Source organism: Phymastichus coffea, unplaced genomic scaffold, assembly GCF_024137745.1.
Source record: "Phymastichus coffea isolate CEN01 unplaced genomic scaffold, Cenicafe_Pcof_1.1 PCOF00044, whole genome shotgun sequence".
Taxonomy (NCBI): Eukaryota; Metazoa; Arthropoda; class Insecta; order Hymenoptera; family Eulophidae; genus Phymastichus; species Phymastichus coffea.
In genome coordinates this window covers 2,378,416-2,395,224 of record NW_026706855.1, presented here as the reverse complement: position 1 = coordinate 2,395,224, position 16,809 = coordinate 2,378,416, and the positions used below count along the sequence as shown (strand labels likewise).

The 16,809-nt window shown below is 33.1% G+C and overlaps 5 protein-coding genes and 1 long non-coding RNA gene across 8 annotated transcripts; 2 read left to right on the top strand and 4 right to left on the bottom strand.

Moving 5' to 3' along the window:
- Positions 1–148: 148 nt before the first annotated feature.
- LOC131664567 (sulfiredoxin-1) lies at positions 149–729 on the bottom strand. Its single transcript, XM_058935772.1, has 2 exons — positions 534–729; positions 149–446 (listed from the first exon to the last, which is right to left on the bottom strand). Exons 1-2 carry the CDS (start codon positions 727–729, stop codon positions 298–300), a joined length of 345 nt encoding a protein of 114 aa, XP_058791755.1. The 3' UTR covers positions 149–297.
- Positions 576–2,834, bottom strand: LOC131664566 (iron-sulfur protein NUBPL). 2 transcript variants are annotated; one of them, XM_058935770.1, is made up of 6 exons: positions 2,772–2,834; positions 2,463–2,678; positions 1,889–2,208; positions 1,449–1,822; positions 1,208–1,373; positions 576–737 (listed from the first exon to the last, which is right to left on the bottom strand). In XM_058935770.1, exons 2-6 carry the CDS (start codon positions 2,553–2,555, stop codon positions 710–712), a joined length of 981 nt encoding a protein of 326 aa, XP_058791753.1. In that variant the 5' UTR covers positions 2,556–2,678; positions 2,772–2,834; the 3' UTR covers positions 576–709. The 2 variants fall into 2 exon arrangements, with proteins under 2 accessions (XP_058791753.1, XP_058791754.1); XM_058935771.1 differs by lacking the exons at positions 576–737; positions 2,772–2,834 and having other exon boundaries at positions 1,213–1,373; positions 1,439–1,822; positions 2,463–2,589.
- Positions 2,835–2,915: 81 nt separating this feature from the next.
- On the top strand, positions 2,916–8,694 carry LOC131664565 (nonsense-mediated mRNA decay factor SMG7-like). Its single transcript, XM_058935769.1, has 10 exons — positions 2,916–3,011; positions 3,491–3,559; positions 3,643–3,981; positions 4,056–4,499; positions 4,558–4,853; positions 4,934–5,077; positions 5,163–5,570; positions 5,645–6,598; positions 6,672–7,330; positions 7,403–8,694. The coding sequence occupies exons 2-10, from the start codon at positions 3,528–3,530 to the stop codon at positions 7,631–7,633; spliced, it is 3,507 nt and encodes a 1,168-aa protein (XP_058791752.1). The 5' UTR covers positions 2,916–3,011; positions 3,491–3,527; the 3' UTR covers positions 7,634–8,694.
- Positions 8,695–8,777: 83 nt separating this feature from the next.
- Positions 8,778–10,813, bottom strand: LOC131664557 (uncharacterized). 2 transcript variants are annotated; one of them, XR_009301945.1, is made up of 6 exons: positions 10,664–10,813; positions 10,265–10,468; positions 9,911–10,189; positions 9,576–9,818; positions 9,259–9,498; positions 8,778–9,197 (listed from the first exon to the last, which is right to left on the bottom strand). XR_009301945.1 is itself a non-coding variant. In XM_058935759.1 (5 exons), the coding sequence occupies exons 1-5, from the start codon at positions 10,706–10,708 to the stop codon at positions 9,313–9,315; spliced, it is 957 nt and encodes a 318-aa protein (XP_058791742.1). In that variant the 5' UTR covers positions 10,709–10,813; the 3' UTR covers positions 8,778–9,312. The 2 variants fall into 2 exon arrangements, 1 of the variants encoding a protein (XP_058791742.1); XM_058935759.1 differs by having other exon boundaries at positions 8,778–9,498.
- Positions 10,814–14,094: 3,281 nt separating this feature from the next.
- On the bottom strand, positions 14,095–15,178 carry LOC131664587 (uncharacterized). The gene is made up of 3 exons (XM_058935806.1): positions 15,039–15,178; positions 14,664–14,864; positions 14,095–14,584 (listed from the first exon to the last, which is right to left on the bottom strand). The coding sequence occupies exons 1-3, from the start codon at positions 15,081–15,083 to the stop codon at positions 14,303–14,305; spliced, it is 528 nt and encodes a 175-aa protein (XP_058791789.1). The 5' UTR covers positions 15,084–15,178; the 3' UTR covers positions 14,095–14,302.
- LOC131664588 (uncharacterized) lies at positions 14,821–15,803 on the top strand. Its single transcript, XR_009301951.1, has 3 exons — positions 14,821–14,896; positions 15,092–15,643; positions 15,713–15,803. It is a non-coding gene; the product is annotated as an uncharacterized LOC131664588 (long non-coding RNA).
- The last annotated feature ends 1,006 nt before the right edge of the window (positions 15,804–16,809 follow it).

The window sequence follows — 16,809 nt, the reverse complement described above, 5'->3', positions numbered from 1 at the left end:
ATAAATTATGACTTGATCCTGTTTTCTTGTACATTTGGTAATGGAGCTTTTATTTTACTTCGATATGCTAAATTATACGCGTTTAGTCACCTTCAATTTATTTTGGTAAATATTTTATTTCATTAGCATAAAATTACATACAATGAGTTAAAATAGCTGATATGCTTAACTTGCACTTTGAATTGAAACACTTTTATTAATAGAATTGATTTTATACTTAGCTACTTTGTACAAAATTATAACAAAATGTAATTATAAAAAAATATGAAATAACACTTAACAGTCACTTATGTACTTTCACTTTAGATCAGGAGTTGAATTTCCTAGGTAACTCCTTAAATCTGTTATAGTTGACTGAATTATTTTAGCTTTAATAGTTGGTTTTCCTAATTCTTGATGAGCTACATATCTATGACACCCACCAAATGAATAATAATAATCGCCTCCTAAAACAATTATAAACAAATTCAAGTTTGTTTTATTGATAGAATTGAGGTTATAAAAAATAGTCTTTATTACACAATACTACATACCATTTCGACCTTTTATCCATAGTACATCTACAGGTGGAACTTGTGACTTAGTTTCTGGATTGCTCAAGGTCTCCATAAGACTTTTCACTTTTGTAACATCAACAGATGGTGGAAATGGCCTAATTAATACATTCATAGGTACATCATGAATATCTGCATTTGGACTCGAGTGAACACTAGTGAATGTTCCTTCCATTATATTGCCTATATAATAAATATTAGTCAATAATCCACCAATTTTTTCAATGAAGATTATAACAATAATCGACAAAAATATTCATAAATTTTCACAAACTTACGTGTGTAAATATTATTACAAATACTAAATCTTTGAATATCAAGTTTAAAAATGTTATACATAAAGTCGTAATCGTGAAAAGCTGCACCGGGACTATTAATCGTTCGCGGCAGTCGCTTATAAAAACACGCGCTCCCCACCTAACAATAATTCATTTCGACATGTGACTGAAAATAGGCGGGGATTATTTGCATCTTTAACAGGTATTCACAATCTCATCATGAATCGAATGTACGTGACATTTGACAACAGATTAAATTGACGGCATTGTTTTCAAAGTAAATTTACATTTACAAGAATACCTTCATTAAATCTTCTCATTTACTTCGTAATATTTATAGCATTTGTTTTTATAAGAACTATCAAATTTCTTTACCCTGTACTAACTGAACAATTTTTTAAAAAAGTAGATATATCTTGAGCTAATTTTCTATAAGCTGCTGCAGTCATTGAATCTGGAGCATTTAGAATCACTGGCTTTCCATTATCACAACATTCTGCTATCTTATCTTCCAGAGGCACCTTGCATAAAATCTTTAGATCTATAAATAATCAGCAGTTGTAAATAAATAGTAAAATTATGAATAATATTATGAATAAGACATACAAATATTTACCCAATTCCTTAGCTAGCTTATCAGTCTCGTTCTTTGATAGCGGAACTTCAGTTTTGCAATTTGGACATGTTACAGCTGTCATATTAGAAACAATACCAGCTAATGGTACATTGACTTTATTGTACATTTCAGCTCCTCTTCTTGTAACTTCTATAGCTGCTTTCTGAGGAGTTGTAACAAGAAGAGTTCCAGCAATAGGAAGATTTTGTACAAGTGACAAATGAGTGTCACCAGTTCCAGGTGGAGTGTCAATTATCAAATAATCTAGTGGACCCCAAGCCACTTGTCGTAATAATCTATCTAGTGCACTCATTACCATTAGACCTCTCCAAACAACTGGAGATTTTTTATCTATCAAAAAACCCATAGACATACTACAAATAATAAATATATTCATAATTTGAAATGTATAAAAAAACTGTAATGATCAAATTAATTACCACTTGATCCCATAATTTATCAAAGGTTCCATCAAATTATCCTTATTTAACATAGGAGATTCATGTAAATTCATCATCAGTGGAACTGATGGTCCAAATATGTCAGCATCTAATAATCCAACATTTTTGCTAGGTTCAATAACTTTTAAAGCTACTGCTAAATTTACTGAAGTTGTGGATTTTCCTACTCCTCCTTTGCCTGATGCCACAATTAAGATTTGCTTGACTCCTGGGATGGGTTTTTGCTTTGGCAAATTGCGTGCCATCATTTCTTTTTGTTTGTCTTTGAGCTCCTCTGCCTTAGTTTTTATAGAACATAACTGTAAAGTTTAATTATTCTTTCAATTCATATAAACATATTGATATTTGATGTTGATTAATGAATTTATATACTTTATAAAATAATGTGTTTGAACCAATTATAAAATATTATAAATCAATCAACATTAAAAATTTTTTAGTGATGTTTTTAAAACAATTGCAAGCTTTACAGAATTTAAAAAAAAAATACGCGTTAATTTTTAGTTGTAGGAATTTCAGTTTCAGAATGAAATAGAAAAGAACAATCACTCACGCGTTTAAATTGTTGTTGGAAATATTTTCCAGTGATTATCCTCTTTGTAAATATTAACATTTTCCTTCGGATTACGGGAACATTCAAGATCATACCTTGTATATTTCTTCTCACAAACGAAAATTTAAAGGTACAGAAAAAAACAAAGCTACATAACCTTGACTGATCTGTTACGAAGCCGGTTAAATCAAATGAAAATCCCTTTGACTAATTTTCCTAAGCGTTTGTAATAAAAGAATTAGTCATATTTTTCACTCTTATATGATTTAATAATCACAACAAATATTCATAACAAAAGCTCAATTTTACAAATAAAAGGAAAAAATTCACCGCTCTTTCGTCGGCTGCCAAGTTTGCTGATGAACCCGCGAGGGCGGCACGGACACACCGACAGTACACATCCGTAGCAGCCACACACACCATGATACATAGATACAGAAGATAGATATCGTGCGACGACGTCGACGACGAGAGCGAGAGTAAAAGCTGGAAAAAATGGAATCCATCACCTTTGTTTTGTAGTCCATTTTTCAGTGCAAATATGTGACAGTAAGTGATAATTTCATTATTTTACGAATTTCATGATAATTGTTTCGCTTGCCATGAGCAGTTTTCTTTCTTTTTCTGCTCACGCGATGCCATTACCCGAACACGAAATCGCACGTTTACGAACGCAACTCGGTACTGATTCTAACCTTTGGCTGTTCTTTGTGTGAAAATAACAATTTCAAGCGTAGTCGGATGATTCACATTGTTTGTTGATCAATTTTCATTAGTTTTGTCATGTAATTATATCATTTTATCGTGAAAAAAAACGAATTTGCAAACGAAACTACAGTTGTGTATTTTGTGAAATATTCATTGTCATTTTAATTGTCCAAGTACTTCTTAAGGTTAATTTGTTAGCAATTTATGTATTTTAATCATTGTCAGAGATGCCTTTACATTCACTGTTGAGATTACATTGATATTATCAAGTTAAAGACTGCAGAATATTTATTTCTTGCTGACTGATTGAATCGTTGCAGTTCAATTGCAGGAGGTGCAGGTGTGTGATCTTGGAAAATGGGCCTAAAGGCAGCTGTGCAAGCCCTTAAGTAAGATATATTGCAAATTCCAAATTTCAATGGATTTTAAAAGAAACTTTCAATTAAAAAGTAATTTAAAATTTTATTTGTAGAAAGGCTGAGCCTTTAAAAGACAAGGTTCAACGTTGTAAAGATCTCTTGAATGATAATGATGCCTGGATGTATCAAAGGCAACTCAGAAATATCTATCAACAAGTGCTCATTCTTGATTTGGAGTACGCTTTGGATCGTAAGGTTGAACAGGAATTATGGAACCTTGGCTTCAAGAATTACATAGCCATGCTACAGTCACAGGCCCAAGATCGCAGAAATCCTAAGCGTAAAGAGTCACAGGCTATGCTCACATGGTGCTTAGAGGCTGCTAGTGGATTTTATCTGACTCTACTTCAAGAAATTTGCGCTGCTTTTGATTTGGATTTACCATTTAGAAGGTATTTGATATTATATAATTAAATAATTTTTTTGCAATTGCAATGACTTATTTCAAATTTTTTTTCTTTATTAGAAAAGGTTATGTTTACGGTTGTATCTCGCCATGGAAGGCTGTGGAGAAACTTTCCACGCCTCATAAATCGTCTTGCTTCTATATTTGTCAGTACTGTCTCGTCCATCTGGGAGACATTGCACGCTATCGATACCAAAGCAAACAGGCTGAACTTTTCTACCGGCATGCTGTATCGGTTTCGCCGTCCAGTGGACAGCCCTATAATCAATTAGCTCTGCTAGAAGCTTCACGAGGTGATAAGCTTGGAACTGTTTTTCACTACGTGCGCTCGGTGGCTCTCAAGCATCCATTTCCCGTGGCCACTACCAACCTCGCGAAGACTCTTTCCACAGCCTTAAACGACAATTCTTTCAACGTCGAGGGAAAGACTAAACTCTCTTCGCAAGAGTACATCGCTGTATTTTTAAAGTTTCATGGGGTTATTTATAATTTAGGAGATCTAAGGTACATTTTTTTAAAATCATCGTGAAGCAAGTTTTTGATTATTCTTTATTCGTTTCAGAGTTGCAACAACATACGTCAAATTATTGAACGATACTCTAACCGCGTTGGTAGCAACTGAAAGTTTCAGTGCTTGGCGATTGGTGCAAATGCTGGTCATCAATTTGTATGCCTTACAACACGCGGCTGGCATGACGAGTGAAAATATGGAATTGATGAAGACCGATCAGTTGAGCAATGATGAGAATATTTCTAGAAACTGTATTCTTGATCTGATAGCTGGTAGTTTATCAGCCCTGTTGCTGCCTGTTTATACTATTAAAAATTCAATACTCACCTATTTTGCTTTACCAACTAGTAAGCACATGCTCAAGTTTATTTCATTTTCATAACAAAGTGCTTATCACAATTTTTAACTCTTTGTTTGATCATTACAGTAAAATTGTGCCTTGACTGGATTCATCAGAGACCAACAGTTTTAGAAGAAGCTGCATTCACATCTAGACTTCAAATATGGCCAAGTTTTTGTGTTTTATTGAATGGTTTACAAAGTTGTGTTATTGATTTCGATTACAGTCAGTGTAAGTACTTTGCTAACAAACTAACAAATAAAAAAATACACTCGTGATCAAAGATTTATAAATAACTTTTCACATGGAATTGCAGATGCCAAAGTACCACTGCCAGAAGACCGAGGTCTCCAAGGTTTTTTACCACTAGAGAAATCTTTTGAGACACTGCAATTTACAAACACAGACTTAGAGGACGATGCAATGGTAAACAAAGGGTGCATATTGCGTGCAATTCGCATTATTCATCTAGGCAAGCAATTAGCGCAACACCAGGTAAACGGCGCGCACCTCATCACTTTGGGCACTGGAGATAAAAGCGACGAAACAAAATTCATATCAGCTAACGAGGACGTAGGACTAAGCAGCGAACTTATGAAAGAACTTGAAGAATTAAGTTTAAATAAGGAGAAGCAATCGACTTTTGCCAATAGTCCTGTGCCCTCGGAAACGGCCAGTAGTAAGGGTTCTTCCGAAATAGATAGTTTGATAGCTGAATTAGGCTGTAAGTATACAATTATCACTCGATTCTTTTCCAATTAAAAAAGTCGTAAATTAATTTTTTCTATACTATTTCAGTAGAAAAACGAGGTGGTATATTGAAACCTCAAGGCTCATTAGAACGTAGTCGTGACAGCAATGATCCCATGGCAAGTGTTGAGATCAACTCTGTGCCGACCTCGGCGCGCAGACCGCGACAGAACGTAGCAATGCAAGCAATAATGCGTCGCGCCGAGAACGAGCAAAAACAAGTGACCTTCAAAAACGTATCCCCAGTAATAGTTGATGAAACGGACAAAACAAAATCGGCAAGTGCCTCATTGTCGTTGACTAGTGGAACTCCAACAACCGTCAGGATTAATAATGCTAAGAACATCGTCATTTCCTCATCGACAACGAACATCAGTTGCAATGCACCGCCAGTTCAAACCCGTCAACCACTCATACCTACGACTCACCTCAAATCTACTCAGCAACCAAAGCAATCTCAATTACAGCAGCTTGAACAGCAGCTAAAAGCCTCGGATAATCATCTCAATAATATCCTGCCATATCAACAACCTCGTGATAATCTCGTTCTTCCTACCTCGATCGTCAATCAGTACCCCATCACGGATATGCAAAATCCAGTTCTTCAAGGACCGGCGCAAACACCAGCACCTCCGGGGCTCACGCAGTTTTCTGTTTCCCAGCAACAGCAACAGCAACAGGGCCCGTTACCACCTAATCCTGCTTGCTTTCCCAACCAGACATTCAACGTGCAGACACCACAGTTTAATAAGAACTTTATGGCGAATCCGTCGGCTTCATTGCAACAGTATGCAATGGCTGGATCAATGCAAGCACAATATGCAGGTAGTCAGCCACCGGTTTCTCAGGGTATGCCTTTCCCGAACAACCTTAGTCAAAATAGAATGATCCAGTCACAACAACAGCAACAGCGTAATTTTGGAGCTATACCTCCACAAAATAACACCATGCTCGCTCAAGGCTTAAATCTTAATCCAGCAAACCAGCAGCAAACATCTATGGGTAAGTACAAACTCTCTTCTATCTAAAATTTAAAATTAACAAAATACTTTTTTTCATGTACGGCCAAATCTAGGAATAACTATGCAACCAAATCCTTTAAGTATGCTTCCACAAAATATGTTACCCCGACCACTCAACGGCTTGAACTTGCAAAACCCCATGAACATACCAACATCAAGTTTGGCCAATTATCCAAGCAGCATGTCAGATGTTACAATTTCCAGTACAGCTACCACTGGCATGCAACAACAACAGCCACAACTGAACTTTGCTGGTGCAAATTTCGGTCAAGCTACATTCCCTCAGCAAGCGCAGTTGTCGACTTCGACTTTCGGCAGTGGTCAGCAACAACAGTTTAATTTCCCCAATCAATCGGGAATGAATAAAAATCAACAGTCAGTGAACAACTACCCGATGTTTCATGGTTATGATGGCAAAGATTACAATCCTTGGAAAGATCCACAAGCGCCTCAACCACCTGTAAACTGGTGGGCTTCCAATAATATGCCTGGTGGTCAACAGATGATACCTCAACAAGGTTTGGCCAAGGATATATCAGGCATGACTGGCAAGGATATTTTCCAAAATTGGGCTGCAGCTGCCACGTCTAGTATCACGAATCAACGTATGAATAATGTACCCCTCTCACCTGGCAATAATTACAACCAGAATCCTATGCAGCCACGTCTTTATCCTGGCAGAAATAATTTTGAAGATATGAGAGCTTTTGATGTAAGTTTTTGGTTTGCAATGACTGATTTTGCCTGATTTTCATTACTAACATTTTTCTACTTGTTTGTTTAGATGGACCAGAAACAACCGCAATCGTCAGCTACAAGCAACACTTACTCTCTGTTTAGCGGCAACTCTTGGGGAATGAATGGTCAGTTATCAACATCGAGCAATTTGTCAACACCTCAACAAGATCAAATAAAAGTTCGTCAGAATCAGCAATCTCTGTGGTCAGGCCCAGGACCATCGCCGCTTGAGCGTCTCCTCGAGCAACAAAAATCATTGCGCGATAATGGCACTTGAGCGGCTCTTTACGATTATTGGATTTAACGAATATAAAATGCAAGAGTTCATAAACTCCCACGCAAGTAAACATGTCGCCAAACTAATAGTCTCAAGAAAGAGAATGGGATGGGGGAAACGAAACGAAAAACGAGTCCGTTATTTACTATATTTTTCATGCCGTAGACTACTCCAGCAAGCATGATGAATCATATTATTTAAGAAAGATGTATGGAGGCTTAGACAAATAGGTGACAAACAAATAAGCTTTAACGAGTGTTTGACGAAGGAATACGTAAAACACTCGGATGATGGCAGATTAACGAGAAAAGCGGAAGCGTTGAGTCGCCAGCAAATAATAGAGTATATTTTAGCGAGGTTCGATTGAGAGCTAATTTTTTTTTTTGCCTGATTGATTACTTTTTTTTCTCTTTGATTTTTATTATTATTATTTTTTTCTTTTTGATCGTTTAAGCACTGTTCTATTCTTATTTCTTCCGCTCTTGTCTTTTATTTACATTCTGACAGCGAATAACGTAGTTTGTAACCGTTGCATTGCGCGTTGACCTACACTTGACGGCACACACGCGCGCGCGCGCGCACACACACACACGCACGCACGCGCGCGGGCGCACACACCCCACACATACGCGCGCGCACAGAGTGAAATGTTAGCAAGTTTTAACTGAATGATGATTATTCGAGTTTTAATATTTGATTTTTTTTTAAGCACCAATTACATCGAGTGAAGAATACTTCGTCTACACGAATATTCTACGTTTTATTTTACTAAGTTTTGAATATTCAAAGTCCGATAAAAATTAAACAAAAATGAACGCAAGTTATCTCAAATAGATTTTGTAACGGTAATGATGCGTAATATACATGCAGGTATAGAGACTGACATGTTAATCCAAATAAAAAAATTAGTTCCAAGCTTATTCAGTTTATGTACAATCGTTGTCTAATTTCCCGAGATAAGCAGCAACAAATAATAAACTAATTAATGATAGCAATGTAATCGTTGCGTTTAAAGACCTAACTAAATTGACTCTTATATTCATTACGTTCGAATAAATTATGTTGAGAATAATAATGAATGCTGTGCAATGTGTTTTTAATTATAAATAATAAAACCCTCCATTTTATCATTCATATATTTATTTAGTAGGAAAAAGACATTTACAAATTCTTATTCAAACTTAGCAATATTTTAATAATAATCAACAACTTACACTTATGTATTTTTTTATTGGGTATTAAAATAGCAATATTTATTTATGCAATGAGATAAACTAAAAGTAACTACCACATGTCACTATCAAACTGAAAGTTTAATTTGTAAAATGTTAATAAAAATATATATTTACATTCTTGTTCTTGAAGCCTTTATAAGAAAAAGAACAATGATTCTAATTGATATCATGAATTGATTAAGGTCTCTTTGGAAATATGTAGAGTATGAAAAAAAAACGTGTATGTTTTCATGTATGTGTATGTCTGTATGTATACACACACACACGTGTACGGGACACATACATACCCGTAAAGAGATCATAAGCTACACCAATCAAAATTTCAATTGCTGAAAATTGTAATATAAAATAATAATTCTAATTCGTAGAATAATGAAAGATAAAACTTACATATTAGGCTTTATCATTGAATGAAATTTGAAAAACTAAAATGCCACTTGACATTTATATTGAAGACAAACTGATTTCATTATTTTCTCTTTTTAGTATGTTGCTAGATTCTGGATGATGAGTTATAACTATAGTGCATGTAAATGCTTTCCTTCTTTTCAACATAGTTTTCATAAATGAATTGATAATAAACAAAGATTTATCAACAAGTTTGGTTTGTGGTGAACGACATGATAAAACCTATAATTCAGTGAGTGATATGCAAATGTTGATTGATTATAATTTAATAGATTTCTACTTTCAAAATAAAAACTCACGTTTCCTTTGTAGCTTACAGAACTATGTGAATGAATTATTGTCATTTCATAGGTGAACTGTTGTGATACCAATGTTGTATTAGCTATCTGTAAGCTTCCACGCAAGTTTCCTTCTATATCAATAGTAACATTCCAGAAAAACAATCCCATATTAGGAATACTGATTACTTTATCATTTTTCATGCCAAATTCATACTGAATTTCCCATTTATATTCATACATAGCATTAGTAACCATTTTTTCCTACAAAAAATATTTTGAATATTATACACTAATACTGGCAACTTGTGAAAATAGGATTTCTTTTTCCATAGAATGAAATTCTCTTTATTTACCTCAACAATATTTTCTTTATGATAATACCGTAAGTGTGGTATCATTCTACCATGTGGCAATTCTTCGGTGCAGTCCCCAATTCTGCAAGGATACTTTCCTTTTCCAACAACAGGTCCTTTTAACCAATTATTTATTGCTATATTGCTGCAGTTAGTAATCAAAACATTGTTATTGTTAATGCCATCATTTTTAAACAAATTCTCAGTTTGCGTACTAACTGATACTCTACCCTCCAACACTTTACGATTAAGTGAATGCTGAGGATCAATTAGTGAATCCTGAGAAAAACAATGATTTCCTTCCATTTTCCTGTTTTCAATTAAAAACTTTGAAAAGAGAAAATAAATATTTACCTTGATCTCATCAAATTTTATAATCAAAGATTCAGCTAAGAAATTTCTTGTGCCATTGAAGTTTTCTTTGCAAACAGGACAGCATGCCATCCGAGGTGAACATTGTTCACAGATATGATGCCCTTGAGTACAAACAGGAATTTTTTTTGTCAGTCTTTCAAAACATACTGGACATGTAAGAATGTCTTCCAAATCCTCAGCATACTGTAAAACAAATTTATAATTGTTATTTCCCTTTTTAACTCATTTTTAAATCTAATTGGTATGTCATCGAATTATAAGCTTAGAGTAATCAAGAAATCTGATAGGAAATTATTAAAAATGTTGTTTATGACCGATGAATGTTATGTGTCTTAGCCTGCAAAGTTGAACATTAACAATCAAATCTTAATAACTTACTTTATTTCGCAGAGCTATAAGTGGACCATCTATCTGACTATCCATTCTTTCTGCGAGTTCAAATTAAATTTTGTGTCAATGTTAGTGAGCGTTCCCAACAGCTTCTGATATCGTTTTTATAAATACGATTAAAATCAACATCATAGGAGGGAAAATGGGCAATGATCTGGAAGAGGTTCTTAAAAAGCTTCCTGCAGTTGACTTCAGACCTCACAATTTTCGCTCTCGCTCCACATAAGGTCTATTCAACTTAAACTCTCAACGTCAGTATTTAAAATATTGGCAGCACTGCAGAAAGAGACAGATATAGCATATAGTCTATATACTATGTATACAGTCTATATGCTATATCTGTCTCTCCGCAGTGCTGCCAACACTTTACTTACTAAATTTGAGAGTTTGCGTTGAATAGACCTTATGGGGAGCAAAAATTGTGAAATCTGAAGTCAACTGCCCGAAGCATTTTAAGGATCTCTTCCGGAATTTCCCAACCCTGGGGAGAACAGAATTTCCAACTAGATATATAAATATATCTCATCCGTATGCTGCGAATTGACGAGATATTATTTAACGGAAAATTTAAAACTCAATATTTTAAATTCAATTTTTTATAAAAAAATTCAATATTTTAAATTAAATGAATAATTTAAATTAATTATAAGAACATCGGATCACTTTATCGTGAACGTGGAACATGATGGTATAAATTATTATATTCACTGTAAAAAATACTTTTGTAAAATCACTATAGTCTGAGAGTTGGACACGAAACGGATCTATTCTGAGAGCAGTAAAATCGCTAGCAGCTAGTAAATTTATTATTCTAGTTTAGTGTATAGTAATATAATACTTTTACAATCGATATAGTATTTTTACAACGAAAGCCAAGATTTCAGCTATCGTAAAATTACTAGTCTCAGAGTTGGATACAAAACGGACCTAGTCTCAGAGACGTAATTTTACAAGACGAATTATAAATTTACTAAAATTTGTAATTTTATTATTAGGTACACTGCCCGTCAATTACTTTTGCCATGCTTACCTCAAAATTAGGCAAACTTGAAAGTTTTGTATCTCGGTCGGAAATTATCGTATCACAAAAAACCGCAGGGTATTTTAAAGGTAATTGCAAAAGCTTCCATTTAAGACGTGCAGAGACTTAAAAATGAAAATATGTGTTTTTTACAGTAAAAAAACTGATTAAAAAAAATTTCAATTTTTTTAACCTCGACTTAAATCAATGCCAATTTAAAACCAGGCGGTGGAGGGCAAATCGACCGGAGGGGTTCGGAGGGTAATGTCTTTCCCTTTAAAATTAGCGCATTAAAAAAATAAAGGAATTTAACTTTTTTTTTTACGCTTCGTTTTAAAATGTCTAGGGACGTAGTAAATCACAAAAAAACTAAAACTAAGCGTAAAAAAAAATTAAATTCCTTTATTTTTTTAATGCGCTAAAAAACCGAACAAAAATTTTTTCTCTATTTCTTTATTTTGACTTTTTTTCGTATTCTTGGGCACAAAATGAAACTTTTTTCTCCTTGGCATTTTTTTCCAAAACATACGCAAGTCGAAGTAATTGAGGATTGAAAAAAAAGGTTATTTTTTTACAAAAAACGCCGTAACTTGGTTAAAAAACATCGGATAGAACCCCGCGGGGGCTAATTTTAAAGGGAAAGCATTACCCTCTGAACCCCTCCGGTCGATTTGCCCTCCACCGCCTGGTTCTAAATTGGCATTGATTTAAGTCGAGGTTAAAAAAATTGAAATTTTTTTAATCAGTTTTTTTACTGTAAAAAACACATATTTTCATTTTTAAGTCTCTGCACGTCTTAAATGGAAGCTTCTGCAATTACCTTTAAAATGCCCTGCTGTTTTTTGTGATACGATGATTTCCGACCGAGATACAAAACTTTCAAGTTTGCCTAATTTTGAGGTAAGCATGGCAAAAGTGATTGACGGGCAGTGTAGTTATTATACAAAAGTAATTATTTTTACATTATTTTTTTTAGTTTTAGTTTTAGACTAAACTTTTTAGTTTTTACATTATGTTATTTGTACAGTGAAAGTGGATCAACTGTAAAGATTCCTGTTTTACTCTCCAGAAATTGTTCCAACTTTTAAAAAATATTAAATTATTTCCCGCAATGGTCTGAAACTCTTATAATAAATTTAAATTATTCATTTAATTTAAAATATTGACTTTTTATAAAAAATTGAATTAGAAATGTTGATTTTTTAATTTTCAACCAAATGATATCTAGTCGACGTACAAGATATAGTTACAGAATTACCTCCAAGCCAAACGACGGTAGAGTGCAATAGGCTAACACAACGCTCAAATTTTTGTTTAGAGATACTCTTACATAAAAACTATCAGATATTGGAGATGGGATGTTGGACGAATTGAGTTTAAAAAAAACAAATTAATTGTTTGTCATTATCTTACCAAAGATTTGTGCGTCTATAAAGCTCATGTGCAACATTGACTTTTATTTTACGAATTAATGTCAAGTAATTAATTAATTTTTACACCTCCAATGTCCGAAATCCGACGACTCTTATGTAGACTGCTGGTCAAACTATTTTGCTATGCTGCCAAGTAACAACTGAACATTGCACAGTTGCTTCTACACATCACTATACCCTTGCGGCCGTTGCAGTGGGCGTATATAATTTTAAGTTATCACGTGAAAGACAGGTAAGCTTTAATCAATACTTTATAATTATTCTTTGTTATTCTTTCATTTAACGTAATTATTGAATTCGCAAGATTCCCATAACTACGTGCCGCGATGAGTGATTTTCACTAAAAGGGAATTTAAATTATGATGCCTCAACATACCACGCGGATAGAAAAGACGTCGTCTTCGAAACTCAACAACTCCCTTCGTTAAACCCTAAAAACTAAAAAAACTATTTAACTCCAATGAGCTCAAAAAATTTGTGTTGTAATAAATTTTAAGGAAATTACTCATAAAGTATTTCGTGACTAAAGTCACATAATAACGGGAATCTTGTTGCGAACAATTACGTTTTTATTTTATTTATTTTATATTTACTTTCCCTTCCTATACTTCAAATTTACTGAACTATCAGTCATTAATATTCACAAATAAATTTGTGGTTTCCTAACTGCTTAAATACAACTGAAAATTTGGATAATTGCATAAATTAATTACGCAAAATATCAATTTTGATACGTTTTTCTTATTGTATGAAAAATAATTAAATTATAAAATAACGCAAATTATAATAAAAATTATAATAATGCAAAATATCAATTTTGATACTTTTTTTTATTGCATGAAAAATAATTAAATTATAAAAGAAACACTTCAATATTATTGAAACAAGCAACAATCAGGCAAACTATTTTTTTTTAGCAAAGTACAAGTTTTTAGTATCATTAATAATACGAATAAGATCTCTTAGACCTGAAGTGAACCTGATAAATAGTTTTTCTAACTAAACATAAATATATTTGAAGTTTTCTTACTGCTTGAATAGGATAGAAAATTTGAATAATCACATAAATTAAACAAAAATATCAAATTTGATACATTTTTAGTTACATGAAAAATAATTAGATTATAAAAGAGAACACTTCAATATAATTGAAACAAGCAACAATCAGGATAACTATTTTTTTTTTAGCACAATAAGAGTTGCTTCAGTGTTATTAATAATGTGAGCAAGATTTCTTAGATCCGAAGTCAACTTGATCAATTGTTTTTCTAACTCATTACTAGGACATGCAGCTGGATTCTGCAGATACTTATTAAGAAACAACAAGAAAGTCTTATTTCTATAGCAGTAACTTGAGAATTCGAATAAAACTTCTTTCAAAAGTTTCCTATAAGTTTCTATTCCATTATCGACAACTGTCTCGTTTATATCATGTTCCAAGTTACTTAATGACAACTGTAGTAAAGTAATATCACAATTAGTTAATAATTGAAAAACTTTATGAAGTCAACTTATCATTTTTAAAAATACTCACTTTAATGTTGCTAAGAGCATCAGTTATGCCATCCATTAAAAATGACTTTGTTCCAAGAAACTTATTATTACAAAGTGGACATATATTTAATTTTTTCTGGCACTCATGACAAACATGATGACCAGTCAAACACTGCACCATTTCCTTGCTATTGTTGTAGCAAATAGGACATTCAAGCACTTCTTCAGCTTTCGTCATAAACTGCAAAAAAAACGTTCAATCATCCTTTCCTTGTAAGTTTTGGTATTTTTTTAAAATGTTTAATACAATAGTTACACAACACACATATTAATTCTTTAGATACAAGTTAATTATTAGCCATGATAATGTAATTTCTAACAAAAAAGAGTTTATTTTAATAACACAAGAACTCACGTTTAAGCATTTTTCAACAATTTTCTGCTGCTTCTCTTTATCCATTATTGCAGTTTTCGCACTGTGCTGACAATAAGAATCCTTTACTTGATACAGTATCTATGAACCAAGGAGAAAAGTACGAATGACGTGCGAAGTCAGTCAAGCAAAGACAATGTACCACGTGAAAAACATTCGACGATCGAGTGTCTCGACGTTGGCCGGTATCTACACTATAAAAAATACTTTTGTAAAATCATGGACCTATTATGAGAGCAATGAAATCGCTAGCAACTAGTAAATTTACTAGTCTATTGTAGTAATACTTTTATAATCGAGATAGTACTTTTACAACGAGATAGTATTTTTACAACGAAAACTAAGATTTCGGCTATCGTAAAATTAATTGTCTGACAGTGGGACACAAAGCAGACCTAGTCTCCGAGACGTCATTTTATAAGATGAATTATAAATTTACTAGAATTTGTAATTTTACTTTTATGAGACTAAAGTACTACACTTGAAGTTAGATCTCAGTTATAATTTTACTATTGGATATTTATTATACAAAAGTATTTTTTACAGTGTAGGTGTATTGACGGTTGTGTCGATGAACAAAAGTGCGAGTAGGTATATATTTTTTCTTGGCCATTTTTAACGAACTATTAAGTGATGATAAATTATAAACATTACAGATAATACTTGCCGGACGATCAAATGAAATAGTCAATTGTTTTTGTAAAATTAAAAAACTTTTACTTCCAAATCTGCCTTTGTCGTCAAAATAAAATAACTGAAGAATCCTATATATCGCAGTTAATTCGTAAAATTCGTAAATTGTAGTAATTATTTGTTGAATTAGTTGCCTGTACATTCAGTTTTAGTTTATTGAATCGAACCATTTGAATTAATATTTATATATCATCACAAGTTTTATTCCTTCATACTTAATAATTATTCATGAAGTAAGATCGGTTTAAAGTTGTCCTGCATTAAGAAAGAGATAAATGCATTATCATAAATATTTCATACCAGAGGTGAAGGATCGAGCTACACAGAGCAGAAAGTTCTTTATTTCTTATTTTAATTCTGGCATCCGATCTCTTTCTTCGAACGATCTCATTTATACGATGCGAATGCTAATTATTATCACTACTCCTTTCATTAATTGGTACTGCTAAATTCTTCTTATCTACTTACGTGCACGATATGCTTATGCCTTGACAAGTTGATGCTTTAGAAACGTATTTTTTCAGTTTTCTCAATTTGATACAAATTCGTCAAATTACCCATTGCTGACAATTTTTTCCTGACTATTGGCATCGATATTTTATGTAATGACAAAAGAAATGGTTGAAAGAATATGACCTACGTACGAGTTGTGTCAAAGTCAACGTTTTTTGTAACGCAACTCGGCTTGTCAAAAGTTAATGCGGTGACACAGTGATCAATTCTAAAAGAAGTAAACATTATCGACTAAGGTATTTGTTGTTTATTAATAGGAATAAGAATTTAATTAAAATATAGATCGAATCCAGCGTAGGCAAAATACATGTACAGAATTATTTATTTGCTATTAATAGTTTGAATGACTTTGAAGGGAACTTGAATAACTATCAGGTGAATATCATTACAATGAAATATAACAATACATTCTGTTAGGGGAATATGAAAGCATACTTGTAAAGTTTAAATAACGAAATTTTCTGGAAAAAATAATAACGAAAAAACTATTAATAAAATTTATAATCTGATGCATCGTGGTACCGAACACCATCACGGATAAACCTGT